The sequence below is a fragment of the Peromyscus leucopus genome, chromosome 23 (assembly GCF_004664715.2).
Source record: "Peromyscus leucopus breed LL Stock chromosome 23, UCI_PerLeu_2.1, whole genome shotgun sequence".
Lineage (NCBI taxonomy): Eukaryota > Metazoa > Chordata > Mammalia > Rodentia > Cricetidae > Peromyscus > Peromyscus leucopus.
Window position 1 is genome coordinate 40,281,114 of NC_051082.1, and position 19,455 is coordinate 40,300,568.

Below are 19,455 nucleotides of genomic sequence, written 5' to 3' on the forward strand. Positions count from 1 at the left end.
AGGCTTAGAGAGCTGGGCACAGGACACACCTGTGATCCCAGCCCACGAGAGGCCGAGATGGGAGGATCACAATTTGAGACTAGCTTGTACTACAGGAAGAACATTTAAATCCTGTCTGGTTTTGCACGGCCAGAGCATGGCTGAGATAGGTCACCAAGCTAGGGTTGTCTGATTTAATTAAGGTCAGGCTCCTTTACTCTAGTACAGTACTTCTCAACCTATGGGTTATGAACGACAACCCTTTCATAGGGGTCACCTAAGACCATCAGAAAATAGACATATTAACATTATGTTTCATAACAGCAAAATTACAGTTATGAAGTAGCAACGAAAATAATTTCATGGTTGGGGTCAGCACAACATGAGGAATTGTGTTAAAGGGTTGCAGCCCTAGGAAGGTTGAGAATCCTTGTTCTGGTGGGTGCTGGCGGAGCCCCCTTCCGTGGCTGCCTGTGCCTTTAGGGTATTGTCCAATCTGAGGAAGGGGGGCTGTGTCGGGTGTCTCCCCGCTGCCCCTGCTGTGTGTGTGGGGGGGGTGGGGGGCAACTCCTCATGCCTCTGTTGTCTTCTTTACCTTCTTAGCTATTTATTTTATTTATAAATATGTGTGGGTGTGGGTATCTGCAGAGGCCAGAAGCTGCCTGACTGGGTACTGAGAACTGAATTTGGGTCTGCTTGCAGAGCAGCAAGTGAGGGCTCTTCATTGCTGAGCCTTCTCTCTAGACCCTGCCCCTTACCTTTTTAGTCACCTTCTTCCTAGTTCTTGTCCCACCAGTCATTAATTATTGCCTTGTGCCTTGGGCATAGAGGTTGACCAGTTGGCCCTCTCTGTCACTCTGTTCACTACTTGACTCTACCTGGGTGGAGCTGGGCTCCATGAGGGTCTGTTGATCAGTTGATTTGCTTCTGTGTTTATATACAGCCTCTTCAGTGACTTGTCTCACTAGATGCCAGTGCTACCTTGTTGAGGGCCAGGGTGACGGGTACAGTGTAGGAAAGTCTGTCACACAGTGGGGACAGATTCAACTGTTGCAAGTTCACCACTGGCACAGCAGAAGCCGACCACAGGTGGCCAGAGGTGTTCTGTGCACAGCATTTAGGCCACAAGTGCCGTGGGTTCTTGCTGTTGGGGACCAGAGGGCTGGATGGGATGTGGATGGGCACAGGCGGGAGGGGCAATGCTGTGGGTCCTGCTCTTAGGTACTGTCCAGGGCTGCTCTAGAGGTGACGATGAGGGTGCAGCTGAGCAGAGTAGCTCGCATAGTCCTGGAAGGCTTCCTAGAGGGCCTGGGACAAGTTAGAGGACCTTTGTGGCTCCCATGACTTTGTTTAAAAAATTTTTTTTTATTTGATTAAAAATGAGGTGTATATGTATTTCTGTCTGAGTGAGCATGCATATGTGAATGCAGGGGTACATGCGTGCAGGTGTCAGGGGGGCCAGAGCTGTTGTGTCCGCTGGGCCTGGAGTAACAGACAGTCGGGAGTTTGATGTGAGTGCTGGAGGTCAGCGCTGTTCCTCAGGATGGTGTCCCCTCCCCCCTTGTTTTGAACAGGGTCTCATTGGAGACTCTCCACTCCGCCTAGGATTGAAAATGTGTACCACTGTTCCCAGCTTTTTTTTTTTTTTTTTAAATTTTTATTTATTTATTTATTTTTTTTGGTTTTTCAAGACAGGGTTTCTCTGTGTAGCTTTGTGCCTTTCCTGGATCTCGCTCTGTAGTCCAGGCTAGCCTCGAACTCACAGAGATCCGCCTGCCTCTGCCTCCCGAGTGCTGGGATTAAAGGCGTGTGCCACCACCGCCCGGCAATCTTTACATTTTTATTTATTTATTTTTGAGTCACATCTTCCCATATGGTTCTGGCTGTCCTGGAAATTGCTCTGTAGCTCAGGCTGGCCTTGACCTCATAGAGACCTTCCTGCCTCTGCCTCCCAAGTGCTGGGATTAAAGGGGTGTGTTACTATATCTGCCTTTTTTTTTTTCCCCTGTGGGCTGAGGGGATTTAGGGCCTCACGCTTCTTGCATGGCAAGTGCTTACTGCCTGGGCTAGCCCCCTGGCTCCTGGCACCTCCATTTCTTCTAGACTGACCATCATGATCTCCGTGGGCCAGTCCTTCTGCCTGCTCCAGATCATTCTTTGGCTGGAGGCCTGTGAGTCCTCTGGGCTAGCCTTCTGTTTTACTCAGCCTCCTCTCTGCCTCTTACAGGACCTGGAGCAGAAGCTGTGCCTTCAAGAGCAGGATGCAGCTGTGGTGAAGAGCATGAAGTCTGAGCTGCTGAGGCTGCCTAGGATGGAGCGCGAGCTGAAGAGGCTGCGTGAGGAGAACACTCATCTGAGGTGAGGGCCTGTGCGCAACCTGCTGCCCCTAGCTGGGAGCTGGCTGCCTGGGCTTGGTGCCTCTTGGGCCCATCCTCAACATGTGTGGCTCTTGGCATGACTGTTCTGGCCCCATAGGGAGATGAGGGAGACCAACGGACTGCTCACAGAGGAGCTGGAAGGTCTGCAGAGGAAGCTGGGCCGTCAGGAGAAGATGCAGGAAGCTCTGGTTGACCTGGAGTTGGAGAAGGAGGTGAGTAGTGGGTGAAGCATGTCTCTATCCTCTGCCCTGTCTGGAGCCCCCTGGGCATCGCCGTCACACACAGTAACTGGTCTGCCATGGGGCTGCTGCAGTGCTGTAGTGGGTAGCGCAGTCAGTTATGAGACTCCGCAGTCACTGCTGACTATTGCAGATAGAGGCTTCTCTGACTAAAGCTGACAACAGGATATTCTATGGGCATAAGTGTAGCTATTTAGAAGGTGACTCAACAGATCCGTTATGTACGGTAGGTGTTGCTTCTGTATTAGGGTCCATGACATCCCTAGCCATGGGCTGTTGACTGGGTTTACAGTGCCAGATGGGACTTCCCTCTTCTGGAACGAGCACCAAATCTAATCAGAAAGCATTTGGTTTCCCTGGTAACATACCTGTCATTGTTGCACCTTTAGGCTCACTTAGCTTGGCTGCGTGTTCTCGTACACACAGGTTCTAATGCTGGATAAGGCTGTTGATCACAGTTCTTCCCCAGCAGCCTGCATAGTTCCTTGCAGCACCCCAAGGACGACGAGCTAATAGGGAGGAGGCATCTAGCAGTTGTAGTTTGATTTCTCTGTTCTCCATAGTGTGTGCTGTCCATAGCAACAGTGTCTTACTGTGTAATTCTGATGGGCAGCCAAGAGCAGTACAACTTCTCTCCATTGTTTTAGAGCCTCAGAGGCCTCTCTGACCGCTCTTCCTTGTTTTGAGAGTCTCCCACTGAACCTGGAGCTTACTAAATGAGCTAGCCTGGATGAGCAGTGGCTCCAGGTCTCCGCCTGTCTCTTCTCCTTTAGCCTTGGTTTAGGTGGCTGCTCCTATGCCCAGCTTTTGTTAAATGAGTGTTGGGATTAAACTCAGATTTCATGCTTGTGTGGTAAGCTGCTTGCTGGATCTGTCTCCCCAGTTCGTTCCATCTCTGTCTTCTTCTGAGGTCCCAGGCAGCTGAGGGTCTGGTACTGCACAGTTCTCTGTGACCAGCTCCTATCTGTTCGCACAGTCCCAGACAGGCCTCTCCTGGAGGCTGCCTCTTGGAGGCAAGAGACCTGGAACTTTTTGTTCTTCCTCTGGCATTCTGTCTAGAGAGCCTTTCTTTTGGTTTTGAGTGAGTGAGTTCATTAAGTCTACAGCAAGCAAAAGGTAAAGAAAACAGCAGCAAGTAGAGAGAGAGAGAACATCCAGTTGGGTGCGTAAGCATCCCACAGAGATGACTTGGAAGTCCTGCTGGGGTTCCCAATGGAGAGTTTTGGGTAGACCATCCTCTCCATGGGTGATGCATCCGGCTTCATATTCTCACCACGGGCGCTTTTATACCATGAATAAGCAATAGTTACCTTTGTTGGATGGTTCTCCTTTTAGCTATTCCCAAGGGCCAAGTGTTTTTTGTTTTTGTTTTTTCTTTCTGAGACAGTTTCTCTGTGTAGCCCTGGCTGTCTTGGATCTGTAGACCATGCTGGCCTTGAACTCAGAGATCCATGAGTGCTGGGATTAAGTGGTGTGTCACCACGGCCCAGTACCAAGTGTTTAGTGCCATAGCAGCTTGTAGTTCTCTTCTTCTTTGTTGCAGGACAAGGGGGTTCAGTCTGTAGTTGAATTGCTTTACTCTCTGTTCTTTGGGAGGCCCGCCACCCAGCTCCCAAATAATCACATGGAGACTTATTCTTACTTATGAACTCCCGGCTTTAGCTTGGCTTGTTTCTAGCCAGCTTTTCTTAACTTCTCCCATCTACCTTTTGCCTCTGGACTTTACCTTTCTCTATTTCTGTATATCTTTTCTTTCCTTCTTATTCCATGTCTGGCTGGGTGGCTGCCCCCACCATACCCCCCTTTTCGCTCTTCTCTTCCTATTTATTCTCTCTGCCTGCCAGCCTCACCTATCCTTTCTCCTGCCTCACTATTGGCAATTCAGCTCTGTATTAGACCAATCAGGTGTTTTAGACAGGCAAAGTAACACAGCTTCACAGAGTCAGACAAATGCAACATAAAGGAATGCAACACGTCTTTGCATCATTAAACAAATGTTCCACATCAAACAAATGTAATGCATCCCAAACTAATATTCTACAATACCTGTCCTGGACTTGAAATAAACTGGTTGAAGTCTGAGACAAGGAAGCAAGGAAGGCCAGCTTGGTCCCTGAGCCCACTTTTAACAGGTGCAGACAGCACATGACATTTACCAATGTAATTTATATCACACCTAGATCTAATGTTTAGGATGTAGAATCACACTGCTTAGCTCAAAGTTGTACATGGACGTGTGCTGGCTGTTGACCCTGGGTCAGTCCATGCCCTGTCTGTCTTAAGGAAAGCAGTCAGGGCCTGGCATGGAACAGTGTCTCATGGAGGAAATGGCCATAGGAAAGTTAGTAGCTGAGCACCTGCCCCGCTCTTTTATTTTATGTTTTTATGTTTGTGTATATACACATGCCATAGTGTATGTATGTTTGTATGCATGTGTGTATGTATGTATGTGAGAGTGAATGCACATGCCATTTTGTGTGTGTGTGTGTATGTGTGTGTGTGTGTGTGTGTGCGTGCATGTGCGTATATATGTATGTATGTGAGAAAGTGAATGCACATGCCACAATGTATTGGGTGTATGTGTGTGTGCACGTGTTTATGTGAAAAACAGTGAGTGTGCCAAAAGCATATGTGTATGCTTGTGTGTGTGTATAAGTATGTGTTTGAGAAAGAATGAGTGAATGTATGTGCCACATAGTATAGATGTCCCAGGACAACTTGTGAGAGTAGGTTTTCTCCTAGCAAGTGCATGTTGGGGATCAAACTCAATTCACCAGGCACATTGGTGAGTTCTTTTGCCGTCTTGCTGGCCGTCTTGCCATCTTGAGTGATTTTGTTTCATGGGGTTCAAGCTGGTATAGAACAGGCACACAGCTGTGGTTGGCTCTGTCTCCCCATTGTGGCTGGCTAGACCCATCTGAGCCATCCTTGGTCCTGGCCTACCGAAGAACTGGGGAAAACTTGGCTCTAGAGTGGAGTTCATCTGCCCAGGGCTTAGCATTCTCTGAGAGGCTCCTGGAAGGTCAAGAGAGATCTGCCCTTGCGAGTAAGGACTGGGTTTGTCCCAGGCCCAGGCTGCTGCAGGACTGTGGCACCCTTACAGTGCTGGGAACTGCCTGAACTTGCACCGCAGGGCAGAAAGGGGCAAGGCGTAGGCTAACCATGTACCTTCTTGGGCTAACGTCGCATAGCCACCTCTGGTCTCAGATGGGACGGGGACTCCAGTACCTTTGTCACTGTTAGCTTTCACATGACAGTTGCTGGGCAGGAGACGTTGATGACTCTAATTGTCTTTCTAGAAACTGCTTGCAAAGCTGCAGAGCTGGGAGAAACTGGACCAGACAATGGGCTTGAATCTCAGGTGGGTGAGTTGCTGCTGTCTCCACCCCGGCCGGGTTGCCACCTTCCTGTGCTGTCCTCTGCCTCCTGGCTCAGAGTCCTCAGAGGACAGGGCAGGCAGGCGTCTTCGTGTGCTGTGGTGAGGAGCTCTTGTTTCGGCTCACTGGGTGGGTTGCTCGGAGGGTGGTAGAGCCTCATTGTAAGACTGTTGAGAATCTGCATAGCCACAGAGCAGGCAGTATTGTGCTGGCCTGCATGTCCACAGGACCCTGTGTGTATAGGGAAGCAACTGCTTTGGGGGGAACTAATAATGTCTTTTAGGTGATGATAACCTGTGGGGGTGAACTGAGTTAAAACCCCAGTGTCCTGGAAAATTCATGTCCCCGGGGAGCTGATGGAGCGTCCCGTGTGACTGGTGCATCAGGCATGAGTGGAGCGGTGCGGAGTGGACCAGAGGGCAGAGCTGCTGGACACTGTGTGCTCAGCACACAGCAAGGGCGGAGTTCCCTGTTGCTGGCCCACCTGTGCACTGCTCTGTTCTGGGGTGCCATTCACTGCTGATCTGCCCCATTTGTGGTTCAGTGTGGGGTGCCCTTCAGCTGCCATTACCTGCGGTGAGCCTTGGCCTGGCTGTCATTCCTCATGGATGGCCATGTCTTTCCAGGTTTCAGGGAAGTTGGGGTACCGATGGTTGAGATGAGCTGTTGGAGCTTGGGCACAGGCTTGTGGGATTCAAGCGGCCCCTTGTTTTAATACTTCCGGCTTGCTGGCTGTCTTTCCCGCTGCTCTGAGAAACGAGGCCAGATGGAGACTGCCTGAGCTCAGCTGTCTTATAATCACACTGTCCCCTGCTGGCTCTGGAGTCATCACCTTCCAGTGCAGCGGTGCCTTCCGTCACTTCTGTCACCTGACAGCGTCTCTTGGTTTCCTCTCCGGCCATCTGCAGCATCTTCTTTCAGAGGCTAGCCCAGCAGGCCCAGGACTGCATGCTTCCTCCTGCCCTCTGGGTTTGTTAGCTCCTGGCAAGGGTCCCTCCTGCTCCCAGGGCTGCTCTGCCCCGACGAGACACCTCCGTGACTTCTTTGCTGTGACGGAGATCAGAGTCCCCTCATGCTCAGTCGGACCAGCCCTGTTGAACACTGGCGTGCTGGTGTGCCTGCGTGCCTGGTGACTGCCAATCAGGCCAGTGGAGCCATTGCCCTTTCTGGAGTAGCACAGGCCACGTTGGCCGGGTCGCAGTGTCTAGCTGCTCTGTGAGCCCTTTGGGTCTATTTTCCCAGCTGTCTGCCCTGTCAAGAGCTCGGCTGGTGTGAAGGCAACTCGTCCGTGGGTGCTGTCTGGCTGCCTGTGCTGGGCAAGAGGGAGGAGTGGTGGTCCATGTTTTCATGGAGGAAGGTGGGGACACCCTTCTCAGAAGCTGCACTGCCTTGGCCCTCTCCTCTCTTAAGTGAGGAGGAGTGCATGGCCTTTCCCAGCTGTGCCTGTGAGGTCCGGTAGGGTCATGTCCTTAGGAAGCATCTCACCTGGTGAATGGCCTTTCTGGAAGGCGGAGGACGCTGGCTTTCTTATAGCTGTTATGTATACACTTCCCTGGGCTGCTGAGGCTGCTGGCACCTTGGAAGCCTGCTTACCTTCCTTAAGCATCCTAGGGCAGAGGTTTGGGTATAGAGACCCTGGGTAACTTGTATTCTACCCCTGTGGCTACACTCGTCCCGTTGATGGTGTGGGATGCAGACCAGCTGCACTAAATGTGCCTCGATATCACAGTAATCTGGGTTTGAGCGTTGCTGGTATATGCTTGAGTGTGCACTTAGAATGTGGGAAGCCCTGGGTTCATTTCCCAGTAACTCATCCTCAAAAAAGGTGTGGGGGCTGAGATGGCTCAGTGCATGAAGCGCTTACCATGCAAGCTGGACAGCCTAAGGAAGGTCTCTGGAACTAGGCAGAGGTGGAAGGGAGAGCTGATCCCACAGTTGTCCTATGACCGCCATACATGGGTCACAGCATTTGAGTACTGATGATGCGTCTCACACACACACCAGAAGCAATAGGAACTAAGAAGTAACAGCCTTAGAGTTGGCAGAAAGTTGAGGTTCTGGATTCTCTGGTGTGATGAAGATTTTGGCTTTTACCTTTTTTTTTAACCCACTGTTTGTTTACTTCTTTATCTATTTACTGTGTGTGTATGCACATGAATGTGTGAGTTCATGTGCATCACAGTGTGCAGTGCCTGTGGAGGCCAGAAGAGGGTGTTGGATCCCCGGAACTGGAGTTACAGGTGGTTGGGAGCTGTCATATAGGTGCCAGAACCTGAACTTGAGTCACAAAAGCAGTGAGCACTCTTAACAGCTGAGCCGTCCCTTTAGTGTGTATGGGCAGGCTTCGGGGGCCATTGCAACTTCTTTGTGCACAGCGGGGAGAGTGACTGGTTGAAGCCTGGGGTCGATGAGATTAGACAAGATGCAGGACGGGAGCAGAAGTAATGTAAGGTCAGGGGTGGGGCCGGGGGTGGGGTGGGGGATAGTTGGGGTTCAGTGCCGGGACTGCAATTCCTCAGAACTCATACATTTGCTTGTTCACATATTCATACATGTATGCACGTATGCACAAGCACACGCATATACACATACATGTAACCAGTTCAAGCACCCACTCTGTCTGGAGACCTGACCAGGCTTTCAGAAGCAGGCGCTCTTGCCTGCATGTCTGGAGCATGACTGACCTGTGGTTCTGTGGGTTCTGAAGCGCAGCTACCACTAGGTGGCACTGCCCCCTTGAAGATCAGCTTTTCTCAGGGAGGCCTGTGGACACCCTGGCAGCCCGTCCTGGGACCTAGTGGTCTTCCACAGGGACTTCCTCAGTAATGTTAGCATCTTGTTAACCAAGGGGTCTGGGTCCAGGGGCTGCCTGCTATGGCCTGTGCCCTGTCTGCCCGTCTGACCATCATTTCTCAGAGTCCTCTGTCCCCTCAGGTCTGCTGGTGTCTGGTGCAGATCCTGTGAGGATGTAGCTCGGGTCGTCCTGAGTGCCCAGCCCTAATGCAGTCATTACTTCAAAGTGGCCGATAGAACAGCTTACAGATGGGCTGGCTGACTCTGGCTCCTGGTTTGAGCGTGAAGTCTCAAGGTGAGGAAGGCGTGGCGGCAGGAGTGTGAGGAGGAGCTGCTCACACTGTCTACAGTCAGGAAGCAGAGGTGAACGGGAGCGCTCAGCTCGCTTTGTCTTTTTTATTCACCCCAGCTCATCAATAGTGCCACCTACGTTCAGGTTGGCTTAAAACTCGCTGGAAACCTTCACAGTCATGTTAGATGTGTGTCTGCTAGGTAATACTAAATCCAGTCGAGAGCAGTGTTCTGCGCTGTGTGAGTTCCCCATGGAAAAACAGTGTTGCTCTCTGAAGTGTGATACTTATGTTTGAGGAGCTTAGAGATAGATATTAGGAGGGGTGTTTAAGCAAGTTGACAGAGGGCGTCAGATACTGAACTGTAGAGAGATTGCTGTGTGTCCTGTGTATTGGGTCACATGGGCCCGGACAAACAGGCTGTTTACCTGTGATGTGTCCAGTGCATGCAGTCATGTGGGCTAGGGCACATGCTTCTGTCTCCCTGTGTTGAGTCCAGTGTATACAGTCATATGAGCCAGAGCAGGCAAGTCTGTACCTGTTTGTGTCCAGTGCAACAGGGTCACGTGGGCTGGGGTGAATGGGCTAGTTTCTCTGGGATGCATCTAGTGCCATGGGTCAAGTAGGCTAGGACAGATGGCATGGTTATGATGTGTTTATGCAGAGTCACATGGGGCAGAACACATAGTTCTTTCTACCCGTGATGTGTCCAGTACACAGGTCATGTAAGCTGTACTTGGGGTCATGTAAGCCGGGGCAGTTATGCACAGGGTCATTTGGGTTGGGGGTAGACAGGCTCTGTGACATGGAGAGTAATGGGTAGGACAGAGTCTGGCAGTGTATATATATGATGCTGTGGTATGGGACTGGCAGGGCCCTCTGTGTTGTGGGGAGTATTGGTGATAGCGAGCTTGTGACCCTCTTAATCCTCAAGGACTTTGGGGTTTGGCACAGTGTTGGCATGGGGGTATGGAGAGTGGTGACATCTCGACATTGCTCTCTCAGGGTAGACTGTGGGAAGGACTTATAGTATGGAGAGTGAGTGACTGGAGACCGCAGTCTCCTGTGCAGGGCAATGTGGCTGTGGAATAGTAGGGAGAGGCTGGTGGGGAGCGTGGAGCAGGAATGGAGGGCGCTAATCTTGAGGAAAATCAGCTGTTTCCATAGAGCATTTCAAGCTGGGAGATTGGTTAACAACCCAGCACTTGCTTTTGATTGAGACTTTGAGCAGGCTAGGAAAGGAGAGAGATCGTGCAGCCAGATAGGAGGCACCTGGAAACAACTGCCGGCGATGTGATACGGGTGGCCGGCACGAGAGGGTGAGAGCGTGTCTTCTCAGCACTGCAGATGCTGGACGGGGGCTGCCCCTCACTGGGATGAGGCCACGTGTTCTTCCCTTCCCCCGATTGTCCTCACCTGTGTGACTAGGTAATCAGAGAGCAGGTCATCTTGGGACAGAGTGGGTGGTTCCTTGGGTAAGTATGCGGGACTTGTTCCACCCACATGAAAAGCCGCGCATGGCTGCATGTACCTGGAGCCCTCGCGCTGGGAGAGAGAGACAGGATCGCGGGGGTTTGTCCGCTAGCCAAGCCCCAGGTTCCGTGAGAGATCCCATTTCAGGAGAATGCAGTGGAAAATGATAGAGCACTCTGACAACCTCTGACCACACGTGTGTGTACACATGCACGTATGCCGCTTCCCCCAAACAATCGGGATGTGTGGTCTGGATAGAAAAACACTAATTAACTATCTGGAGACCACAAAGTCATGTAGGAATTCCAAGTATCAATAAAAAGCAGTTTGAAGCCATTAGTCGGGTCAGCAGGGTCCTAGGACTGGTGGCAGTGGACCAGGATGATGGTGTTTATTTCTGAGTCCCATGGCGACCTGTGGGAAGGACACGGCGTGTACAGTAGCATCAGCGCGGTGCAGCACTTAGGGATAAATTTAACAGCATGTCCAAGATCTGTGCTTTGCAAACATAAGACGCAGCTGTCAGTAATTATGGATGACCTAATAATGGCGGGACGTGGCAAGAGACGGGGGAGGAGAAAATAGACCCTTCCCTCTCTGCTCTCAGTCGCCCGCTCGGCCCGCACCCTGACACCAGATGTGGGTGTTTTTTTCTGCACAGCAAGCAGTTCTCCAGTTGGTGCCAGCTGGGCGTCCTACAATCCGAGCTCAGACACTGTCTGTCAGAGTTGGGGTTGGATCCCACAGGTTGAGGCCTCAGACCCGAATGACTGGCTCACTCTGATGCCTGTTCTCAATCCTAGGTTGTCACCAAGTTCCAGCAGACTGGTTCCAAGGCAAGGCTCCCAGAACCCCCTTGGGTTGATTTTCTAGAGGTGCGCAGAGAATGCAGAAAAGCCTTTATTATGCTTGCCTATTGTTGTTTGGCTTGTGTTGTTGAGACTTACGTAGCCCAGGCTGGCCTCCAACTCACTGTGGAGCTGATCTTGAATTCTTGATCTTACTGTTCCCGTTTCCCGAGTGCTAGGATTACAGGCACTCACCACAAGGTCCACTGCACACAGTGCTTGGACTGCCGGGCAGTTGGGCACTGACTAGGTGTGCTGGCTAGTTTTAGGTCAGCTTGACACAAGCTGTAGTCATCTGGGATGAGGGAACCTCGGTTGAGGCAGTGCCCCCGCCAGACTGGCCTGTGAGCAAGCCTGTGCTGCCTTTTCTTGCTAAGGACTGATGTGGTAGAGCCCAGTGTACTTGGAGCAGTACACCCCGGCAGGTGGTCCAGTGGTGTGGGTTCTGTAAGAAAGCAGGCTGAGTAAGCCGTGAGGAGCAAGCCAGTAAGCAGCTCCCTCCTGGCCTCTGCTTCATTCAGTTCTTGCCTCCAGTTCTGCCCGGAGTTTCTTCCCTGCCTTCCCTGGATGATGGACTACAAGCTGTAATCAGAAATGACCCCTTTCCTCCTCCGTCTTGACTTTGGTCATGGTATTTATCACAGCAACAGAAACCCTAGTGAAGGCACGAGGCAAGCCTTCTACCAACTGAGGCACAGCCTGGGTCCTGTCCGTTCATCTTTGGCGGTATACCTGCACCAGCTGGAGTAGTTGAGTCTCTACCAGTTCTGCATGGTCTGGACAGACCGATCCCCCCCCCCCCCAGGGACAGTTACTTTGTTTCCCCCCAAGAAACAGCATCGGCATTGGTTGGATAAATTCCTAAAGGCATTTTTTTTTTCTTAGTTCAAAAGAAAGTATGTGTTTAGAATTGATAGCTGATGCCAAATTGCCTTTTGAAAAAGCCATATTTCTATAAATTTCAGTCAGGGTATGGGAGCCCAGGGCTTAATTGGGTGAGTGTGCTTTCGAAGGTTCAAGCAGAGATCGGGGTGAGTCACAGCAGCGAGGAGAGGAGAGCAGGCGACTTGGCTGGGTCGGCTTTTGAAACACTATGCTTAGCAATTCAGATGGAAACGCAGGCCTTATTAGGTAGGCTCCGAGCGGGTGTCGGACCCCTCTGTATTCAGGCCTGTGTTTTGTGGAGGGAATAATTTAGCAGTGGCTGAATGCCTGGCTACTTGGCACCTGACTTGTGTCATTTTTTATGCCCGAGCCTGGCCTGGCTTCAGCCCCTGCTGGGTGGTCATTATACCTGTCAGCATGTGTGTGGGCTGACTGGCATGGAGGAGTGGTGTGGTGTGGGCCACGGCAGGACAGGCAGCTCTCCACGTCAAACTGCTGACCTGGAGTCAGAGTGGGAGGCCAGCAAGTGCTGACCTGGACTTTGCTGAAGCATCATTGCCAGCCAGATGACATGTTCTGGGGACGAGCGTCCCTGATGTGCCAGGCCAATTAGGAGGACCGAGGGAGCGTGACTGTAGATTTCTTCCAAGGTGGGAGCAAATTGGCCCACCTGGCCACACACCTGCGCTCGCCTGCTCTCTCGCTCAGGGTTTGTAATGACCTGGGTGTCCTGTTGATGGATACCCAGCGCTCCCCCATGCAGGGGAGGTAAACGAGCTGTCAGGTGTCTTGAAGAAGTGATGTCCATCATGGCTTTGCTTTTCTTTGAAGCCTAGCTGTGGAGGAGGGAGATTCGAGAAGCATTTCGCCTCTGGGTACTTGCAGTGTGGGCCTTTCTTGGGCTTCATTTGGTTTATTGCCAGCAAGCAGCTTGTAGGGGGCCTGTGTCCTGGAGAGGGGGACCCAGCTGGCCTATGTGTTTGTGGAGGGCTCCCCGCCAGTGGTCTCATTCCCGACAGTCCCCGCTGCTTTCTGCCCTGGAGGTTGGGAAGGTTTGGGGTCAGCCGTCTTTTCAGTCTTGTGATTCAGGACCTAAGGGTAGATAGGGCTGGTCTTCAGGGCGATGGGCCTTCAGTAAACACTGGCGGAGTGTGTCCGGAGGGCTGTGTTTGTGGTGCATGGCCGTTGCCTCTGGACTGCCTAGCAGCTCTGACAAGGCCCGCCCATTTGTGCCTTCCCCTGAGAAGCAGGGGCTTCAGGGCCACAGAGCCATCCTGACCTGTGGGTTGGGAAGGCAGCCCCTCTGTTTCTTTGCCCCTTGGGAAGTTGCAGGAGGATCTTGTTGGGGTACTGATGGCCATCTGCTTGAGGTGGATGTGCTCACAGTCCCGTGGGGAAGGGACGGGAGGCAGATGTTCTGTGTGGCTGCTGTCGGCCCTGTGCCTCTCATGCACCAGAGCAGGGCTGGAGGCAGGGGATGCAGAGCATGGAGAACAAACGCTTTCTAGGCAGACGCCACACACACACCAGGCAGCCGCACCGGGCAGCCGCACCGGGCAGCCGCACCAGGCAGCCGCGTGCTCAGCAGGGAGCAGCCTGGCCCGCCTGTGCTCCACACTTGTTCTACCCATGGTGCTTCGGGGCCTTTCTTCCAGGTTCTACATACAGATAGGGCTCATCTCCAGTGCCTCCTCTGAAGCTGATCGAATGCATCCAAAGCCTTGAGCATTGAAGATGTGATTCACACCCAGGGTGATGTGACAAGAGGTGGCTGTGGCAGCCTCTGGTGTCACAGCTGATTTTTGTTCCCTTCCCCCATTTGTTTTTTGATGTGTGTATATGTGTATACATGTATGTAGAGGCCAGAGGTTGATGTCAGGTGTGTCCTCAATCACTCTCCGCCTTCTTTCCTTTTCTTGTTGTTTGAGAATTTCATATATGTCTGTGTTTTGATCAAACAGCCCATTTCCTACAACTCCTCTCCACTAGCCCCTCCCAACTTCATGTGTTTTTTTTTTTTAAACTTACTGAGTTTACTTACTGCTGCCAGTGTGTGCATAGGTGTAGGACCATCTACTGGAACATGGGTAGCATTCACATCCCTAGAGAAAACCGGCTTCCTGCCCCAGCCCTCCTCCATCCGTGGTAGGTCTTGTACATGCCGTCAGAATCACGAGTGCAGTGACCCTGTCGTGTCTGGAAAAATCGGCTTCGCAGCAGTTATCGGATGCCTGTGGCTTTTTGGAACTCCACACCCTCTTTTCACAGTGATCCCTGAGCCTTGAGAGGAAGAGTTTGGTTTTGATGTCCCATTTAGGGCTAAGTACTCCACAGACTCTTATTCTCTGCACACCAATCAGGTATGGGTTTCTGTAGGAATTACTGTCTGTCACAAAGAAGCTTCTCTGATGAAGGTTGAGAGATGTACTAACCTGTGGGTATAAATATACGTACCGAGGGCAGCTTAATGCTAGGTCTGTTTAGCAGAGTGCTGGTAGCAGGCTCTCCTAGGGTCTATGGCGTACCCAGGTATGGGTTCTTAGCCTGGTTAACAGTGTCAGGCGTAGCTTCATTCTGTGGAATGGGCTCACAGCCAGTTGGGAGGTGGTGGTTGCTCCTGTAATGCTTGTACCACCGCTGCACCCAGGGCATATCTTGCCAGGTTGGTTGTTGTAGATGGAAGGGTTTACAGCTGAATAGGACTGTTGATTACTTTGATCCCCAGTAGCTCACACAGCACCCTCCAGCACCATGATAGCTGGCCAGTGAGGGATGAAGCTTTCAGGTTGGTACCGGCTTGATTTATCTGTGTCCTATGACTCGAGTATATCTCTGCCTTATTTTTTAAGACAGGTCTCTCACTCCAGCTGGAACATGCTAGTTTGGTTAGACTGGCCAGGGAGCTCCTTGAGGCTCCTTTCTCCACTTCCCCAGCACCGAGATCACACACCTAGGCTGCTGTACCCCCCCCCCTTTTTAATTTTATTTTACAATACCATTCAGTTCTACATATCAGCAATGGGTTCCCCTATTCTCCCCCCTCCCACCCCCTCCCTTTACCCCAGCCCACCTCCCATTCCCACCTCCTCCAGGGCAAAGCCTCCCCCGAGGACTGCGATCAACCTGGTAGACTCAGTCCAGGCAGGTCCAGTCCCTTCCTCCCAGACTGAGCCAAGTGTCCCTGCATAAGCTCCAGGTTTCAAACAGCCAACTCATGCAATGAGCACAGGACTTGGTCCCACTGCCTAGTTGCCTCCCAAACAGATCAAGCCAATCAACTGTCTCACCTATTCAGAGGTCCTGATCCAGCTGGGGGCCCCTCAGCCTTTGGTTCATAGTTCATGTGTTTCCATTCATTTGGCTATTTTTTTTTTCAATAATTGAGTAAAACTGAAATTTATTATAAGCTACAGTCATCCTAGGGACCCCTATGCTATATATATATAGCCTCCATGGTTCTATGGGTTGTGGTCTGATTGTTCTTTATTTTATATCTAGAATCCACTTATGAGTGAGTACATACCATGACTGTCTTTCTGGGTTTGGGTTACCTCACTCAGGATTATTTTTTCTAGTTCCATCCATTTGCCTGCAAATTTCATTGTTTTTCTCTGCTGAGTAGTACTCCATTGTGTATATGTACCACAATTTTTTCATCCATTCTTCCGTTGATGGTCATCTAGGTTGTTTCCAGGTTCTGGCAATTACACATAGTGCTGCTATGAACATAGCTGAGCATGTATCTTTATGGTATGAGTCAGCATTCCTTGGGTATATGTCCAAGAGTGGGATGGCTGGGTCTTGAGGTAGTTCGATTCCTAATTTCTGAGAAACCGCCATACTGATTTCCACAGTGGTTGTACAAGTTTGCATTCCCACCAACAGTGGAGGAGTGTTCCCCTTACTCCACATCCTCTCTAACATTGACTGTCATTGGTGTTTTTGATCGTGCTGTACCCCTTCTTGAACCTCTTCTTCCCACCACACTCCAGACCCCTTTCTGAGACAGATCCTTTCTCTGTAGCCTCAGCTGTCCTGAAACTCACTATGTAGACCAGGCTGGCCTCAGATTCACAGAGATTCACCTGGCTCTGCCTCCTAAGTGCTAGGATTAAAGGTGTGCACCACACTACTGTCTATATACCTACTTTTTTCTTTTGATTTTTTTTTTGAGACAAGGTTTTTCTGTGCAGCTTTGGAGCCTTTCCTGGATCTCGCTCTGTAGACCAGGCTGGCCTCGAACTCATAGAGATCCACCTGCCTCTGCCTCCTGAGTGCTGGGATTAAAGGTGTGTGCCACATATACCCATTTTTTACATGGACACTGGGGCTTGAACTTGGTGCCTTCTGGTTGTGCTGTGTGCACTTTACAGACTGAGCCCTGGTTGATTTTGTCTCAGCAGGTGCTTCACTGGAGTCCCGTCACCCACTGTCTCTACTTCAGAAGCCAGAACCTCAGGGTGCCAGGTCCTTCAAGCAGAGTGAGGGAGTCCTGGATCCTAGGGTGTGGAGTGGCTCCGAGAGAGGACTTTCTGGAAGGGAGTTTTGAGGGGTGAAGACAGCTGAGCACAGGCTAGAGTAAGGGCTGGGGGCCTCTTCTGAAGCGGGATGTGCCCACCTGCCCTGCACTGAGGGTTTTCCAGAAGCTGCCATGGCTCAGTGGGCCTGTGTCATGCAGATTCTGGAGAGCAGTTAGGGTGTTTTGGGGCCTGGTCTTCCCACATGCCCATCACCCTTGAGACCGTGGGGTGTGTGACCTGGATGGATCCCCTAGCCTCATGCACCTGTTAGTGGCCTGTTCTTTGTCACAGCAGCTGTCACTGGTGCAGAAACTGCCCTGTTCAGAATGAAGTCGCTGTCTGGCTTCCGTTTTGGGGCTTCCCTAGCCGTTGAGTGTCCTAGAACCTAGGTCATTTGTCTCCTAGAGCCCCTGCACCCCTTCTCCTGCGTCTAGCCTCTCCTCTGCAGAGGAGCTCTGTTCTTTCCAGAGAACAGCGAGAGGGGTAGCTAGGCCTGGGGGTGGCGGCCTCCTCCCACTCAGGGACTCCGGTGGAGAGCACCAAGGCCTTAAGCAGATGTCTTTGTGTGGAGCTACAATAAAGAGGACAGACGGGTTTGCATTCAGAGCATCGGAGTGGAATTCTCATTTAAGTCGGGTGCCCTTCCATTCTCCCCCCTGCCTTTGTGATAATTCAGCTCTTATCGGAGTGAAGAGCCCCAGGCACCCCTAAAAGCAGAGCTGCCATGCATCTGAGCTCAGGTCTTCTTTACACCTTGTCCCACACAGGCCCAACCATCTTCTCTGCTACTGGCAGCTTAGTGAGGGACTTGGGCCTGAGCTTCCCATGTGAGCATCGGCTTTGAGGCCATGGCTCCAACTCTTCAGTGTTAACTCAGGGCAGGCTGCCTGCCTGGGTCGGCGCCTGAGAGCCTGGGTCCTGCCACCCAACATTGCACTAGTATGTGCTCTTCCATCCCAGAGCCTGGTCTGCTGTGGGGAGGAGGGCTTGGGGGCAGGTTTCAGGAGTAGCATCCCAGCTCCTGCTGCCCATGTGCTTGTCCCACTTGACCCTGGACCTTGTCCCTAGGCTACATTGGTTCGTGTCGTGTGTCCCCGTCCCCCCGTCCCGTGCCCCCGTGTCCCCCCCCATCCCCCCCGGCACTTTTGGTTGGATGAGGTGTTGCCTGGGTGGTGGGAGGTGGAGGATTCTGAAATGAAGTATGAAACACTGTCAATGTAGCTGTTACACATGCCACACCCATGGGACACTGAGCACCAGGTCCTAGGCTGCAGGCAGCCTTCCACGTCTGCAGAACACACACAGCTTGCTTGATGTGGGACACAGTGACAGCTGTCAGGAGGTCCTGGGAGTCTGGCTGTGGCTGAAGTGTGGCTTTTGCCGAGATCACGGTTGGCAGCACTTGTTGGATGGTGCCAGTGGAGCACGTGACAAATGTCACACATGGTGCTTCTTCATCTAAACAAGTGTTAGAAAAATCCTGGGATCACACACCTGGGAATGTGCCTGGAAAATGCACTGTGCCTTTCTGATTGTCCTGTTTTTCCATTTGGAGCCAGTGAAGTCCCTGAATTCATTTTTGTCTTGCTTATTTTATTCTTGTCTTCAATTTTTTTATTGAATGTATTTATTTTAGATGTGTATGTTTATGTGAACACATACCAGGGTGTGGTATGGAGGCCAGAGGGTAGTTTGTGGATGTGAGTTACTTCTTCCCACCATGTGGGTTCCACCGTGTGGGTTCCGGGTATTGAACTCAGGTAGACAAGCTTGGTGGCAGGCCTCTTTATCCCTTGAGTCGTCTGTCTGGCCCTGGTTTTGGTTTTTGAGATAGGATCTCATGTAGCCCAGGCTAATCTTGAACTTTCTATGTAGCTAGGGATGACTTTGACCTTCTGATTTTTCTGCCTCCACCTCTCCAGTGGTGAGATTATAGGAGTCCACCACTGTGCCCAGTTCATATGGTGCTGAGGATGGAATCCAGGGCTCAGGCATGCTCAGCAGGCACTCTGCCAACTGGGATACAGTCCCATTAGCGAAACCGTTTTGATGTGGCTCTTTCCTGACTTGAGGGATCTCAGTTCGGGTGGAGTTGTGGTTGGGCATACTCAACAGGCTGGTGGTCTTGGCCTGGGGCACTGTGGTGTGAACCAGAGAACTGTCACCTGCCTCAGCATGGATCTACCTTCACAGGCCCTGGCTCCCTTTGGCCTGTGCAGACTGGGGTGTGGAACATTGGAATGTCTGTTTGTAGCTTGTCCTTAGAAGTCAGAGTCTGTAGCTGGCAGGTGACCTGTGTTTATGGACTGCACACCTGGCACATGTTCTAGCGTAGCCTACTGGGTTGGGGACAGACAGGCCTGCTGTATCTTTGCTGGTTTGATGCTGTTGGTGGGAACAGAGGCCAGGCAGGTTCTACTCTGGATGCAGGCGTCTTTCCAAAGGACCCGCGGTGCACTTGTGTGAAGACAGTCCTGCTCGGAGGGTTCTGAGGTTCCTCATCTGCCTGCAGGATGCACCGTCCAGGATATCAGTGCTGTAATGGCTGCAGTCTAGCCTGTTCCTTGGTAGTGTTCTGCTCTTCCCTACCTGTCTATGGCTGTGTGGCCTCTGCCTGACTGTGTGGGACAGAAGCTTTCCGAGGGACCCATGGCCCAAGGTCAGTCAAGTAAC

At 51.6% G+C, this 19,455-nt stretch overlaps 1 protein-coding gene across 1 annotated transcript in view; it reads left to right on the top strand.

Annotated features, from left to right (window-relative positions):
- Mad1l1 (mitotic arrest deficient 1 like 1) overlaps window positions 1-19,455 on the top strand; it is a 326,242-nt gene that overhangs the window by 22,534 nt on the left and 284,253 nt on the right. Inside the window, 3 exon segments of the mRNA XM_028859735.2 lie at window positions 2,207-2,337; window positions 2,455-2,569; window positions 5,896-5,957. Coding sequence (XP_028715568.1) covers window positions 2,207-2,337; window positions 2,455-2,569; window positions 5,896-5,957 — 308 coding nt within the window.